The sequence below is a fragment of the Notamacropus eugenii genome, chromosome 3 (assembly GCF_028372415.1).
Source record: "Notamacropus eugenii isolate mMacEug1 chromosome 3, mMacEug1.pri_v2, whole genome shotgun sequence".
Classification (NCBI taxonomy): domain Eukaryota; kingdom Metazoa; phylum Chordata; class Mammalia; order Diprotodontia; family Macropodidae; genus Notamacropus; species Notamacropus eugenii.
The window spans coordinates 484,875,061-484,891,966 of NC_092874.1; the positions used below are offsets into that span (position 1 = coordinate 484,875,061).

The 16,906-nt window shown below is 49.4% G+C and overlaps 1 protein-coding gene across 7 annotated transcripts in view; it reads left to right on the forward strand.

The window, feature by feature from the left end:
• Positions 1-16,906, forward strand: part of ELMO1 (engulfment and cell motility 1) — a 385,710-nt gene that overhangs the window by 358,205 nt on the left and 10,599 nt on the right. For all 7 annotated transcript variants that reach the window (XM_072599131.1, XM_072599132.1, XM_072599133.1 and 4 more), the window contains exon 19: positions 11,007-11,114. In XM_072599131.1, the coding sequence (XP_072455232.1) occupies positions 11,007-11,114 (108 nt within the window). The remainder of the gene's footprint in view (positions 1-11,006; positions 11,115-16,906) is intronic.

Below are 16,906 nucleotides of genomic sequence, written 5' to 3' on the forward strand. Positions count from 1 at the left end.
TAGCTGCTGAAAGTCTGTTGGCCTCCAGTCCCTCCCTATTTATAAAGTCATGTTAACGCCCACCCTCCCTTCCACTCAGTAAACTCCAGGGGCTCCCTATTACCTCCAGGATCTAATAGAGAACTACATTTGGCATTCAAGGCCCCTCTTCCTCCTGCAGTCACATTACCCAGTCCTACCTCTTACTATGAGGATGACTCTGAAGGCCTGGGATGTCCTGGCCACCTCAAACCTGGGATTATTTCTAAGCTGAAGAAAAAGCCAGAATTCCAACATTCCCTGTTCTGAGGGTACATGTCAATCCCCTGGGAATACAGGACTCTGGGACAGCTCCCAGCAAGAGGATCCCAGCAGGAGACTCAGCACAATGCAGTGCCAGGTTCACTCCAACCCTCCAGCCAGTTCTATTCAGGGGAATGTTAGCAAAGTGTCAGGTACTACCCAGGGCAGAGCCTTCCATTCTCAGGGGGCAGGTAGCAGCACTCTGGGCCCCCAGGCTTGATGCTTGGCCCCATGAGAGGAGAGATGGAGGAGTCTGGGACAGGGTTTCATTGGAAAGCTTCCTTTTCCATTATATTTCCTGACAAGTAGAGTCCTCATCCCTCTAGTAACCTGGGAGTCAGAAGGCACAGGTTCTAGGTCTGGCTTGGCTACAGAATCTGGGCAATCTCAGGCAAATGGTTTAATCATTCTGGCCCTCAGTTGCCTCATAAATCAAATGAAGAGTTTGGGCGAGATTGTGCTGAGGGTCCACCCCAGCTCTAACTTACTGGGTGTCTAACCTAGTAGGTCACCTAATATTAAAATCTCCTTCACTCTTGCCTGTTCTTTGATGCATCGAGAGTCAGAGAGCCTGAGGTCAACCCTGACCCTGTGGCCTCGGGCATCTGTGAACCTCCTTCTGTATATACTGAGGAAGATGGGCAGCTGACCTTGAAGGCCAACTTTCTAGGGCTCCTAGCTAAGCCAAGCATTGTAAATAGGGGCCCCAAGGGCTCCCTTCTACTTTGTCCTTCTTAGCGCTCTACATCGTAGCGCAAGGGTGGTTCCCAAGCCCTGGCTCTCCCTGACCATCACCGTGTGCGTCCGGGGCACGCAGGCAACATTGCCAGCTTGACCTTCCACCCATGTTCTCGAAGCTGTGATGAGCCCCTTTGAGAAGCTGAGGCGCTTATAGCCTTTCCATTTACAGGCACTGGCTGTGAGCCGAGCTCTGGCCTTGGTGCTGACTGTGCCCCTGCCCTGAGGGAGCTCACGTTCTACCACATCCACCCAGAAGCAGCCACAGGACAGTGTGGGGGAGGACAGCGACAGCCGGTTTCAGGGAGGGCTCTGAGCTGAACCTAGAACGAAGCTGGGAATTTCTGGAAATGCCCCAAGTCCGGAATGTTCATCAACCGCCTGGGAGTCCTCCCCATTTTCTGTGTGATAAATGGGAACACGCTGTCCCCGAGGTGCAAGAAAACGCATTTGGCAGCGCTGATGCCTAGGGAGCACGCGGCCATCTGTCGGGGGGAGGGGGGAGGGGGAGTCATTTCCCCGCAGCGAGTTTAGCCCGTGCAGAGGAGCAACTGACTGCTGAAAAGCAGGGACGCATCTCGATGGCAGCATCCCCAGGCTGTGATCAGGATCTGTGGTTGGTGAGGACGTGTCCAGGCATGATTCCTTAGGGAAGCAAGTTGCCATCAAATCATAGACTTCCTTTTGCCCTAATTGGATGAAGAGTCCCAGCAAAGCAGCTGGAGCACAGCTCCACCCAAGCCTGTGGCCAGACACACCCATGGACAGGTGCAGACAGGGTCAGTGGCTCTCAGGTCAGCTCCGTCACTGAGGCTAAAGGGAAGGCGATGAGGTCTCCAGGCTGTGCTGCGGGGACTCCCCCCCCCTTGCCTGAAGCTCTGTCCGGAAGCCTGGGAGAGCCTCCAAAGGAGTTCAAGGGGAAGGCAGCCATTTGAACCTGGGGTGACGGTCTCCCAGTGGACCTTCTCTAGGCACTTCTAACCTTGTTTGTATCTGGACCACCCTTCCCCACCTCCGGTCCCCCCCTCCACCCCCCGCAGTCTGGAGATGCCTACAGGACCCTTCCTCTCAGAATGGTGTTTTCAAAGACATTCAATGGACTGCATGGGATCGCAAGGGAAATTGATTAATTTTATAAAGAGGGGTTGTCAATTAAAAAAAAAAAGTCCACAGCCTGGGGTCAGGGACCCTGAAGGTCTAGATGCTAAGTAGGCGGGGCTTGCAGGCTGTCCCTGTGGCTCTCCCTAGCATCTGTCACAAAAGGGAAATTGCCACTTGGTTATTTGAACTCAGGGGAAAGAAGGCAGAGGATCTGGGTCCACAGCCTCAGTTCTTCATTTGTAAGCATGGACTAAGCATCTAAGAGTAGGTCCCCTCTCACTCTGTGACGCTATGGTCTTATCATCCTTTTCTGAGGCTCAGTTTCCTCCGGTGTGTGAAATGAGGCACCTGGACTAGATCTCGAGGGCCCACAGGGACTGCCTAGGGCTGAGCCTAGGACTTCCCAGATATGAAGGACTTCTCTGTAAGGGACTCCCATCATGGTTCAGGGTGGCAAATCTCAGAGGGCTGCCTAGTGACTTAGCCAGGGTTTTACAACCAGGAAGTGTTAAAGGCAGGACCCAAACCTGGCTCTTCCTGGCTCCTAGGGTAGGTCATGGGAGCCTGAAGGGATAGTCATTGGTCAGCTCCTCGGGGCATAGGCCCAGCTTTCTCTGTTTCTTCTGTTGTGTATTCTAGGACCAGTGAACTAAGAGATCAAAGAGAGCTCATGGGTGGAGGGAGTGATCACTTCAGAGCAAGCAGGAAACTTAGGAGGCCTTGGTTCCAAACACCACCGGTCACAGGGGAGGAAACTGGGACCAGAAGGAAGTGGTGCTTACTCAGTCTTCCAGAAGGAGCCCAAAGAAAAAGCTCCAGGTTCAAATCTTGCCTCTGACACTTTCTGTCCATGTGACCTCTTCTGTGAAGTAAGAGGGTTGAATCCAAACCCCTAATGGTCCTTTCTAACTCTAGATCCAGGATCCCAAGGAGCAGGGGCAGGATTTGAACCCAGGGCTACTAACTTCATCTCCAACCTCCTTTGCACATCACCACCACATGAGACTCAGAGCAGACATTCATTGCCTTAAAACTAAAAGCAGTAGGTTGATGGCAGAGGTGACACCATCAAACACAAGGCACCTCCCTGTCAGGCCCCATTATCCTTGAACTGACAATCTATGTTGTGTTCCCTCCACTGAGTCTAATCTCCAGCCTCATTGCCTTAGCTAATAGTCTTTGTGAGCTATTAGTCACCCGTCCCTTACTGGACAGCATTCGGTACCCACTGCTTCTTGGAGTGTAGACTCACAGCACATTCTAGGCACATTCAAAAGCATAAAAACTTTGCAGGACCTGGTATATAGTGCCAGTAGTAGTAGTAGTAGCAGTGAAGGCAGTTATCACAGTATTTTAAGCAGCGAGCAGCTAGAGAGTGCACTTAGCCTGAAATCAAGAAGACCCAAGTTCAAATACAGCCTCAGACACTTACTAGTTATGTGACAAGTCACTCCACCCTGTTTGCCTTCTTTTCCTCATCTGTCAAATGAGCCAGAGAAGGAAATGGCAAACCACTCCAGTAGCTTTTCCAAGGAAACACCAAATGGGGTCATGAAGAGTCAAATAGGACTGAAGCAGATGAACAGCAGTTTTAACTAGGACCTCCAGGCCTCTCCTAAGTGTGTCCCCAGTGCAGGTGATGCAGTGATGCATCAGGGAAATGAAAGATAAAGCATTTATTGAGCACTGGACTCAACTCAGCTTCTTGCTGGATGTCCTCATGAAGAGCTACTTCATGGAGAGAATAATTGTTCCCTTTGGCTTAAGACAAAGCCTAGACAGAAGTCTGACTATGAAAGTCCTTGGGAGTGTGAGGTGACCCAGGACCCTCGATGGCTGTGTCCTCCCAACCCCTAAAGTCTGAATATGACCTATGAGTCCAGTTCTGCCTTCTAAGATCATAGTATCACCGATTCAGAGCTGAGAGGGATCTTAAATGCTATTATGTCTTCTTCCCTCATTTTATAGGCGAGGAAACTGAGACACAGAGGAGTTAAGTGACTTACCCAGAGTCACACAGCTAGTGAGTGTCTAAGGCAGAATTTGAACCCAGATCCCCATGACTCTGAGTCCAGTTGACACATGACTACTCCACACGGTTTCTTGTACCTCCTGTCCAAGAACTGGCTTCACCAATTATGACAGCCTTGAGCACCAGGTAATAACTGGGGAGACAAAATGGACAAAAACACAAAACAGACTTCAATCCTGTGCTGCCCTCTCTGCTTTAGAAATGATAGTGACTCATTGACTGAGAAGGAGGCAGAAAGTGCCAACAATTGTGCTGTTCTCAGACCATCAATAAACGTTAGCTCTCCTGTTATGGATAGCTTACCTGTTAGCTCATCTAAATGTATGATCTTCATCCTGTGACCAGCAAGTTGACAAACTCTTAAAGGAGCTAAACCACAGCCACTCCGATGTCCTTCCTCTAAATGACACCCCAAGACTTAGAGGAGAGGCTGGTGAGCAGAAGGGCGCTCCAGCTCCCCTCCAACAAACACAGATTGAGGAGTTGGTTTCACGGGCATGCCCAGAGGCAGCTAGAAACACAATTTCATGGAAGGCTGAGCTCAAGCAAACAGACCCCCCCTGGAGATAATTGGAGGCAAGGGGCAGCATCTGTCACAGAGGACAGAGAAGGTGAAAATGTGGGGAAGAACTTGGCGAGATGCTCCCAGCTCAGTCAGTTTCTGCCTGCTTACATTCTGTTAGATGTGAAAATAAATACCTGCAAGCCTGACAGAAACTCTGCTGGGAAATCAGGCTCGACATCAAAAATGACAGAGACCAAAGGTTCAGGGCCACTCAGAAGCCTCCAGCCAGTGAATCACAGAGACCTACTTCAGGAAGAGAGCAAGAGGTGCTGAATGTCACAGCCACCAGACGGGATCATATGAAAAAGGAAGCCGACAGAATTTAGCAGACGTGGCCTTATGGAGGAAGGTGGCTGAAGATTACAAACAGCATTGCCTCATTAAACAGAAAAAGAAATGGGAGGGAAAATAATTCTGCAGAGATCTTAGCGTGAGATCCAGCAGAGTCTCATCACCTCTAGAATATGTATAGCTGAACTGAAAGGAGAACAAAGAGATAGAAAATGGAACGGATCTGCGGCCACCTCTCCAGCAAGCTAATCCCATGAGAGAAGAGAGCCCAAGCTTTGGGACAGCCTGACTGAGCACTGTGGCATGCTTGCTGGGTGAAGAGGGGACAGAGGACAGTGCACTGTAGGAGATGACGGGAGGGAACCTGACCAAATCTAGAGAGAAGAAAGCTAGCCAAGAAGGGACACAATGTTCAGGCCATCGAAGGATTGGTTTTTTAGAAGCACAGCACAGTTTCACAATGAGGCATCTTCTTTGTTACACGGGGGAGTGGCTGAGGGATGTAAAAACATAGTATCTGACTGCATTTCTTTGAACTCAGGTCCTCCAACAGCAGCACTGTGTCCGACTGTACCCAACATGACTTGGTTCAGTCACTCACTGAGTACTGGGAGTTACAACATAGAAACATCTATTAGAGAGGGAAGGTGGCTTAGTCCTGGGCTCAATGTCTGCCACCCACTTAGCTGTGTAAACTTTAGGCAAGTCGCTCCCCCACTCTGAGACCCAGTTTCCTTATCTGTAAAATTGGGGTGATACTTGTCATTCTGGATTATTTGTGAGGTTCCAATGAAAGAGTGGATATTTCTATGCTTTAGTTCCCAACGCATTAATGGTGTGGCGGATGTGGAAAGTGTGTCTTTGCTCCTCACTTCCTCAAACCAAAAAAAAAAAAAAGGTATGTCTCTTTTCACTGTAGTTGGATTGTACTGTGGCTGACAGATGGAAGTCAGACATCTGGGCAATTTGTGTTTGTCTATCACATTACCCTGTCTGAACTACAGCTGGTCTTATAGCTCTGGTTAGAGCAAATGCTATGAACATGTGAGTCTTCTGTGGGTGTTGTTTGGGTAGATGAGTGCATAGCTGGGTAGGGGGTGAATGGGTCAGTGAAGACCTGTAAGGATGAGTGGTTAGGTGAGTGGTAGGATGGTTAGGTATGGTATTTTTATAGGGTGGATATATATGTCAATGGATAGATGGGTATGTAAGAAAATGGGTAGGTAGATAGATGAGTGGGAAGCTGGCTAGATAGCTGGACAGGTACATGGATGGGTGGGTAGATGGATGGATGGTCAGACGGATGGATGGATGGATGGATGGATGGATGGATGGATGAACAGATGAATGGATGGGTGAGTGGATTACTTTTAACTACATTTCCCATAATACTTAACATGTCAGATACATCAGCTCGAATGCTATCTGAAATCAAAACCATAGCCTATAAAAGCTGATAGATGCCATTCCTCCTGTGTTTACAATTCTAAGAACCACTAGTTAGGATGTTTTGTTATAATCTTGTTATGAGATAAGGGTCCTTAATCCCTAGATACTATCGTTCTATGGGGAAAAGGGGGAGGCACATGCCCCTGATTTAAGGAATTTGTCTTTTAACGATACCCCTCCTACCTGCCTCCCACACATGTATACATATACTCACTGGCACAGAGGATCTGTTATTGTTAGCCACGACCACTAGCCTGTGCTGCCCATTATTCTCTTAGAGGCCCTTGGCCCAAGGTGCACACCAGACCATGGCAGATGAGGCATTTAGGTAACAACATGCATCCAGTCTACTTGTTTCATCCAGCTTCAGGCTTGGTACAGTGAGAACCCGGCTGGAAACCTTTCCTCTGCTCCCATCAGTGCTTCCAGGGCAGGGCCAATAGCCCTTATTGTCGTAAGCCCCTCGAGGCCAGGAAGAAAGCAAGACTGGCTGGGGAGCAGCCTCCTGATAGACTGGCCAGCCACTCTGTCCTCGTCTAATCAGCTCAGGCGCCATTCAGCTCACGGCTCGGAGTTGCTCTGTTCCATATAATGAATCAAACACATTTTTAGAAGGTTGCATTCTTAGCTGAATTGGGGAAAGGCCTCTTGGAAGGAAATTCTGAGTCACCGGTTGGGGTTTTCCTTGTTTGTTTGTTTGTTTGTTTTCATTTCCCCTGCAGCTCTAGCATAGGGATCATTGCTATTTCCAGAACACAATGGGAAGACCCAGACAGCCCTACAAGCTAGCTAGACCAAGCATTATTATGCCCACTTTACAGATCAGGAAACTGAGTCTCAGGGAAGTTGGGTCACTTATCTAGGATCTGACTGAAGTCCCCCAATCCCCAGACCCACCTTCTTTTGATTTAGCCTCCCCATTTGTCCTTCTTCCCTCCACTTTGGAAAACTCTCTCATCTGAAGTGTTCATAGAAACCACCACAAATTTAAAATAATTTTGGTAATTTTCCCCTTCCTTTAGTTCTCATCAACAACTGACCTACAAATTTCAGTTAGTGAAATGAAAATGAGTTATTGATTGAAGTCTTTCTAATGCCCAGTGCTTAGCGCAGCACCCAGCACTTAGTAGGCACTTTAAATCATTTTTGACTGCCACTGAGCATCCTCCTGGGACCTTGAATTATGGAAAATAGATAATAATGCATTTGCCTGATTGAAGCTCATATAAGCAACTCTGGGTATAATCATGGCTTTTCTTCTTCCAAATGTTCTCACAGAAACATGAGCCGTGATCAGCTCACAATGTGAGACTTCCTGGACCAACACATTGCCATCTCATTCCTCACTCCTCCCTCCACCAGCCCCCGACCCCCACATCCCTACCTTTTTTTTTCTTTTAGGGGGAAGCAGGAGACAGCTCGAGGGCCTGAGCTCCCTCTGCAGCTGCCCCAGGTAGGACCCCCCCAGCCTGCTCCTAGGTTTTCAAGAGATTCTTGTAAAAAAATTTTTTCTATTTAAAACAGTTTCCACTTTAAAATAAAGTATGGTATATGTTGGGACTGGAAGCTCAATTCCGTGTGGACGGTCTCGGGCGGGTAAAAGTGGGACTTCTAAATCTTAGAGTCTTACGAGGCCCTCCATGAACAGCGGGGGTTCGAGAAGGTCAGACCGAGCTAGCTCGGCTAGCTCGGGTATTTCCGCCTCTCCCCTGGAGATACCTGATGGGTGGAGTCTCCCTGCCCTCGAGGTCGTCCCGGATTGGAGCACACCTAGTTACCTAACAGCACGGTATTGAGATGCAAACTGTGTGGCTGAAGGTTAAGTAGGATTGAGGAAGCCTGAAAGCTCTCTTAGCACGTGAGGAGCCAAGAGGACAGTAGGCTCCGCTTCTGGTATATTTCTAAAATAATGCTTAACTGAGCAAATTCCATTCTCTTTGAAATGAGACCTCGCCTTCAAGAAATGTCAAACCAGTATATGTACCTAGGCATGGTCAGAGGGGAATGTTTCCTCCAACCCCCAGCTTTCCACCTCTTGTTCCCAGCACAGTCCTCAGCATAACCCTAAATTCCAGGCCTCTGGGAGGGTATGGCCCAGTGCGTCAGTCCCCACAACCTTACTTAGCATCCCTGCACCTGCCCAAACCCAACCCCTGCTCCTCACCCACCATCCCGTTTTCCCCCATTCCGATATAAGTTACTTGAGGACAAGAATGATCTCAATTTTTTTCACTTACATTCTCATTGATTAGCACAGTATCTGGCACACAATTAGTGCTCAAGAAATTATTTTTCCATCCATTCATTTATTGAGGAATTTCTCCAAGACTTCTGGACTGAACAAACTCTAATGTCTCTGTTTTCCTGCTCTATGGCAGACGAGGTGGAGTGTGGCATGGACTCAGCCTCCCACACTTCCCCACAGTCCCAAGTCTATACTTCCTTTGGCTCTCAAAGAACAGAGCTGAACCTGGAGTCCTAGAGTCTGAGTTAAAATCCCAGCTCTGCCAAGGATTACCTGACCCTAACCCTTCCTGCCTAACTTGGGTGTTGTCATTGCTAAATGGGGTGGGGAGAGGGCATTGGATCAGATTCCTTGTGACTCCATGATCCTATCACGTATCGGAGGGAAGAAGCAGAGAGGAGGGCTCAGTGGGAGGCCTACAGGGTGGTCATTGCTCAGACAGAGAAGGGGGGAAGATGAGAAGTCAATGAAAATTCAGCAGTCACAGACAAGGGCCCCCCCATGGGGGAATATCAGAAAGGGGATCAGGATTACAAAGAGAATGAGTCCCTGGCCCAATCCCACCCTCTGTAAGAAGCCTTTCTTTGTTCCTACACACACACACGCACACGCACATACACACAATATACATGCACACATGTACATACACATACATGCATACACATGAACATGCATGCATATGCATACTCACATGTGCGTGTGCGTGCACACATGCACACACGTACACATGTGCGCACATGCACACATACACACTGTTGCTACCTTCCCTCTGAAATCTTCTTTAACTGACTATGTTTGGTCTGTAGATGGCTCTTTATATATTATCTCCCTGTTAGATTGGCAGCTGCTTGAGGCCAGGGACCTCTTTTCCCCCTTGCTTGGTTTCCTCTGCACTTAGCACAGTGCCTGGTCCATCAATAAATGCTTGATGACTGATTGACCCAGTTTGGGGTGTGTGGCATTTGAAGGGTTTTTGAGGCATCCAGGTGGCAATACCTTACTATGCACACATGAGACTGAAGCTCAGAGAGAGGGCAGGACCAAAGGGACAGAGTCAGGAGTTGGAAGAGTAGCTCATTGTAGAGGGGCCATGGAAGTGGCCAAAGCAGCAAGTATAAAGAGGGAAGGGGGAAAGCAGCCCCTGAGAAGCCCTGCCATTGAAGAAGGAGTCATCCAGGGAGATGGAGGAGGAAGGGAAAGAACTAGGAATAGAAGCGAGAGAGTGAAACCAAAGAAACAAATAGGAGTGTGAGACTTGTAGTCCAAGAACCTGGGTTCGAATTCCAGCTCTGCCACCTCCTGCTTAGATGACTTCAGGCAAGTTCCTTGACTTCTCTGGGCCTCAGTTTCCTCATCTGTAAAATGAAGGTTGTAAACACTAGGCCCTGAGATGCCCCTTCAGTCCCAGATCCAGGACCCTGTAATGCTTGGAAGAGAGTGTCCAGGAGAAAGAAGCCAAGTTGAAAGGGTCCCTTCAAGGGGTAGAAAGGTCAAAGGAAGCCCCTTAGGAGTAGAGCATGTGGGTCAGCATATTGAGAAAGGACTCCTGAGAATAAGGTCCTGGGAGAGGCAGGAGGGAGAGGATCAAGGGGGCAGGTCAAGAGAGTGTCTGACCTTAGTGAGGAAGTGGGAGTCTACCATGATGGGAGAGGCTGGGATGATGCTCAAGTCTGGGTCATTGAGCTGAAAGTATTCAGTTCGATGACCTCCATATGCTTGAGACTTAGAATCCTTCCTCGGTGCATCCCCAGCTAGAGTCTATTCATGCCAACCTGTCATCCATTCACTCTTTGTCATTGATCCAGTAGATATTAATGATGGACTAGTGGCATGCACCATATTACTAACAGTGATTTAACTGCCCTCCCTGCCCCCCCAGAGCTGACCGTCCAATAGAAAAATGCCCCTCACCCCCGCCCCAAGTAGTTTCTCCATTTTTCTGTCTCCTTCTGCTAGGAGACTGCTCCATGTGAATATTTGCATCATGGGTCATGTAAATAGGAGAATGGACTCCAGAGACTAGCCTCTGGAGGCACTTTCTCTTTGCTGTGACTACTTAGCACTTAGCACTGTGGCTGACGCGGGGTAAGCTCCTAATTAATGCTCTATCCTTGTCTAGACATCAGCAGAGCAGAGATGAGGGTGCCACTGACCAACTGGAGGGCAGGGCTCTCCAGTGTGGACATAGGTCATCCCTGCAGAACTGGGTCACACACACAAAACCTGACTGCTCAGGCTATTTTGCGTGACTGTCGTGAGTCATGGGAATTGCTCATCCTGTGAACTGGTATTTTCTCCCACAGACAAATTCTGGTATTGTCGGCTGTCACCCAATCACAAAGTGCTTCACTACGGAGATTTGGAGGAGAGCCCCCAGGGAGAGGTGCCCCACGACTCCCTGCAGGACAAACGTGAGTCATCCCCACTCCCAGCCTTGTTGTTCCCTCCAACCTCATCCAACAACGATCATGAAGGTCTGTTGTGTGCTAGGCTCTGTACTAGGAGGCACCCGGGATTCAGAAACAATGAAACAACACCTTCCCTCAAGGAGATTACATTGTCCTGTAACACAAGCTATTCTGATAAGTTACCATGAAATATCTGCAAGGTGATTGGGGTCTGGGAGAATGTTAACAATGAAAGGAACAGGGAAAAGATTCACATAAGCAGTGTCACTTGAGCTAAGCATCAAAAGGATCTGGGGATTCTGAGAGTCGGAGCAGAAAAGAGAGGGTGTCCAGACTTGGCAGGCAGCATGTATGATCAAAGGCCTGGAAAGGGGAGAAACAGCAAGGAGGTCATTTTGCTAGGGTTGCCACTGTCCCTATGGAGTGATCCTTGCTCAGGTATGGGCAGTGTGTCAGGCATAGATGACTGCATTGAGCAGAAGCCCTCTGGACCCTGGGGTCTGGAGCTGGTTACTTGGATGCAGCCCTGCCATGGCTTGGTGGTGGGGATGTGGAGATGATAGATATTCATGGTATCTGATGAGACAGCAGAGGAAAAGGGGAACTTCAGAAGCTGGTTTGTTTTCCATTTTGCCACTTTCCAAAACCTAATCAGAGAGAAACCTCATTCCCTTGAGTTGATGTTGTCAGTCTTTCTGAAGATTGTGACAAACTTTACAGATATCACAATCTTTATCTTCACCACACTTCTTGGAGGCAAATATTGCAAGCACCATTCATTCAGAATACCCCGTCATACAAAAGGATTCCTTAAACATTTGACTGGTTGGGGCGGATGTGAGCTAATGCAGCTTGCAGGCTGACCTAGGGCTGCTAGGATCCCAATCTTGCTCAAGAGGAGTCAGAGGATTCAGACCAGCCAGGAAGGCAAAGGTTTGAGAGTCCAAAGTAGGTGTTGGCTGGAACTAGAATCAGTGGATTCTCCAGAAGGCTCTGCAAAGAGAGGTCATTGGGAGAGACTTCCCCAACAATGACCTGACTGTCTCAAGGTCATACAGATAGTGTACATCACAGGAGAGAGCTCGTTCCCTCTTTGACAGGGACCCTCATTCCTCTCCTCCAAGGTCTGGGAACTTCCCCCTCATCTATTAGGCTTTCTCCAACCCAGCGACACTGACCTGAGGCTCCCAAGTGAACAGTACTGGTTCCCTCCCCTTCTGGCCCTTTAGGCTCATTCTCTCATGGAGGAAAGCCAACTACGTCCAGTTTGGGGCATCATTTGGGCCAGAGTCACACACAAGCCAAGGCACAAAGAAACTTCTGTTGGCTCATAGAGAAGGGAGTGAGTTTCTGGGAGTCAAGGGGCCTTCTGAATATGAGTCATTTTCCATTGGACCTTTGATTCTACAGAAAACCCTTAGTTCAGCTGGGTGCAGAGCAGTCAGTCACTGACCTTGGAAGCAGAGAGAACAGACACTTCCTCATCAGGCCATCTGTCGTTGGCCTTGGGGTCTGAGACAACAAAGCAGACTCTGGTTGCCTTCTGATTCGCCTTGACAAGATCTTGGGCAAAGAAAGGCAAAATCAGGGGTCAGAGGTGACTGGTCTTTTATGTTGAGATGAGGTCTTATTCTAACATGCCATTACTGATATCAAGAAAGGGAACATGCAGTTGTCGTTTTCCCTCCCCCATTCTTCCACAATCCTCGATTCTCCTGAGTAAACCCCTGGAATGGGTGCAGGGCAAGAGAGAGAGGACCTATACTGTATATAGACTCTTGCCTCTGGAAACACCCAAGGGCCTGGACTGGCCACCCTACTTCCTTGCCCAGAAATTTCCTATGACATGCAATTACACAGGTCCTGTCTCAGTCTCCACTGAGTGCTCCAGGGCTCTGACCAGTGTCAGCAGAAGAAGCACTCACCACAGAAATAAGATCTTGGAAGGCCTGAAGAACATTAGACATTATTAAGTCTGGCCAGTGCATTAGCTGGTGGCCCACAGCCCGTACACAGAGCTAAACGAGCCTGCAGCAGCACTGAGCGTCCTCCAGTAGAGAAGCCCAGACCCTGGCAAAGCCGGGTGTCACTGTGTCTCTTGGAACGGTTCATCGGACCCCTAATTACCTTTTATTTGTATTTTGTGCCTCTAACATCTCATCAGTCAGAACATAGGAAAGGCAGGAGCTGTGACAGGGATTGGTGGGAAGCTGAGCCAGACACTGAAAAACACACATTTAAAATAAGCAGGGGAGGCAAGTGAGTGTGAGAGAGAGATAAAATTAAGAAAGTGCCAGGAACATACACAGGCAGGAAAATTCACAGCAAAGACAGAATCAGGGCTTGGTGGAGAGCTGGTGGAGCAGGTCTGGGGTTGAGCTCTTCAGCCCCGTGCCTCAGCCTCTTATCTGTAAAATAAGGGTTGTGGGGCTGAGTTGTTTCCATTTGGATCTTCTTGGCACTGGACACTGGAGAGGTTTGCCTTTCCCTTCTTCAGTTCATTTTATAGATGAGGAAACTGAGGCAAACACAGCTAGTAAGCATCTGAGGCTGGATTTGAACTCAGGTCCTTTCACAAGAGTCCCTTCCATTATAGCTCTAAAATTCATGACCTCATGATGACAGGAGCTTAAAGGACAATCTGCCTCTGTAGGGCATTGGGAGAAGGGTAGGGACCAATCACAATAATAGCTAGCGATGACAGTTAACATTCACATAGCACCTACTATGCGTCTGGCACCGGGCTAAGCACTTTGCAAACATTACCTCATTGGATCCTCACAGTTACCCTGGGAAGTGGGTGGTATCGGTATGTTAGTTTTACAGATGAGAAACTGAAGCAAGCAGAGTTGTTATTTGCCTAGGATCACACAGCTAGTAAGTGTCTGAGACAGAATTTGAACTCAGATCTCCCTGACTCCAGACCTGGTGCTCTATCCAGTGTGGCACCTCTGCCCCCATCAATCAATAAGCATGTATTAGGTACCTAGTGAGTACCAAACCCTGTTCATGGTGCTGGGGCTACAAAGACAAAGGTGAAGACACCTCCTGCCTTCCAAAAGTTTCCATTCTATCAGAGTGGGTACAATAGACACAAGTTGATAATGTAAAGGAATGCCAAGTCATTGCAAGAGATGATCAGTAAGCATTAATTAAGCACCTACTGTGTGCCTGGTACTATGCTAGGGATACAGAGATAAAAATAAAAATTACTCAGGCACCACAAAGCCACACGTGGAGCTCAGCCCTTCCTGGCTTGGAGGCCGGCCCTCTGCCTACTGCACCATACCATGGCACAAAGTCAACCTGGGTGATTTCTGTAGGGAGTCCCAGAAGCACCGGCAGCCATTAGACACTTCTTTGGAGCTTTGGAGGAAGCTGGAGCTTCTGGAAGAGTTCCTCAGCACTAGGCTACTCCCCAGCACAAGGACCACAGCTGTGCCCAGAAGCTGATTCTCTCAGTGATTCCAGGAGACTCCTGGCAAATCTGGGAGGGACCACAAGTGAAGCTTCCCTGGAATGAAAGCCTCAGTCGCTGGGTAGGGGTGGCCTAGGCAAAAGACTGCCAGGGGAGCATGCCAGGTTCTTTTGTGCCGTCAGAAATAGCTGCAGTGGACAAAGTGGATCCAGAATCCAAAGTCCTGGGTTCAAATCCTGGCTTTTTCTGCTTGCTCCCTATCTGACCCTGAGGAAGTTGCTAACCCTCCAGGGCACTATTTCTCTCATCTGTAAAGTGAGGTGATTGACCAGATGGTCTCTGAGCTCTGTCCCACCTGAGGTCTGTATCCCTCTGTCTGAGGGCTGAGAATGTCCTGTCTGTGGTGCTCCAGACCTCTGTGGAGTGGAGACGCCTGGGTTTCCCCCCAACCCCTCGGGTGACCTTGGCAAAATCCCTGAAGCTCTCTGGAATGGGGCCTTTGCACCTGTACAGTAACTGGGATGGACAAGATGATCTCCAAGGTTCTTTCCAGTTTCAACAGAATTCTGTAATAATCACACCTGCTGCCTCAATGAGCATGAACATGTGTGAGTGTGTGTGTGTGTGTGTGTGTGTGTGTGTGTGTGTGTGCTGTGTGTGTGGTGGCAGGTGAGTGCTGAGCTGCACGTGGGGCTCTGGCTAAATGAATTTCTTGCAGTGAGACCTTGGGGGAGGCCCTGCCACTGGAGAGGTGCACCCAAGCTTCCTGGAGCGTATCCCAGAGCTCAGAAGTGGGGGGGGGGGTCCCCATTCCAGAGGACAAGAAGCTCTCTCTACTTTAGTAACCTTGGGAGCTACTTCCTGGTCATTGGCAGAGTGTGGCCAACCAGCTCTTCCCCACCTTCCTCTTGCCTAGTCTGTCTCTCACTGCGGGTTTCTGGGGGTCATGTAACCCTCAAACTCCAGGGTCCAGCAGCGCATCAGCTGCTGACCAGCCCTGGCACAGTGCATCTATGCTTCCCAGCTCGTTGACAGGGCCCCGAGGCATCCCTCCCTCCAGAATCTAGGGCAAGTTCTCCCAGCAGTGGAGGGCTGGGTGAGGAGAGAGAGAAGCTGCTTCTCCCCGCTCTCCCAGCACCGATAAAAAAAAAAAAAAAAAAAGGAAGTCGTTTCGGAGAAAAGGGAACCGCATTCCCAGGAGCCACACGTCCCTTCTCTTTCCCTTATCGCCGAAGGTCCCGAAGCCTCCTCAATGATCTCCTGGAGGCCAGCCTCTCCCCTTTCTCATCCATCCTCCACACAGCTGCCAAAAAGATGCCCAAAGGTCGGTCAGCTGCTGTGTCGCTGTCCCTATTGAGAAATCTCTGTGCCCCCCCATTGCCACTTGCCATATAGACCCTCAGGCTGGGATGGAGAGGCCTTCACCAGCCACCTCCAGCCCCCTTGTTCAGGCTTCACGTGGCTTCCTCGCTTCCACTCTAGTAATCAAACTGGCCAGCCTGCCCTTCCCTGCATACAGCTGGTGCTCCATGGCTTGGACCCTCTCCTCTCCTCCAAAGCATGACTTAGGTAGCCCCTCCTCCACGAGGCTGTCCAGATACCCCACCCCCAAGGTTTAAGTCCTCACACCCCTTACCCTGTATACGTTGTGTGCTCTGCTGCTGGGCGGGGACTGCTTCATCTTTGTATCTCCAGCACCCAACACGATGCCTGGCACAAAGTGCTTACAAGTGCTTGTTGTTTGATTGAACTTGTGCCCCAAGTAGACCTCCTGCCCACCCAAATCAAATTGAACTTGTTGCCCCCAAGTAGACCTCCTGCCCACCCAAATCAAATGCCACTCACACATTTCCCTTTGTGGTGTCATTCCCCAGCTGCATCCTCAGAAAACCAAGTCATTTCAGACCCCTCAGGGACCTTTGGGCAAGCGGCTTTGTCCTTCCGGGGCCTCCCTCAGGTTTCCCCCCTGTAAAAAATGAGAGATTGCCGCAATGGCCTGAGGACTGACCCACCTTCCTGTGCCTTGGCTGTGCCCCTCCCCTGCCCAGACAGGGATCTTTCTCTGAAACTTGATTCTTGGTCATAAGATCCAGGGGTCCAAGAAGGCCTCTTTCTACACTGAAAAAGTCTTCAAAGTATAGCAAGGAAATGTTTTTCTCCTCCCCTGCCCATTCTTGCACCCCTCTTCCCTGGCCACATTGGCATCCCTGACTCCCTGCGGGCACCAGGTGTAGAGATGTTCATCAGGCTCTCCATCCCGAATGCCATCAAAGCATGCTCTGAAGTGGCCCCAAATAGCAGGCAGAGAGCCGAGGCCATGGCCTTTAGCAGGTTCACTTGGTGCCTCGCCCTCTTCCTTGTTTTCCTCCCGCACCAG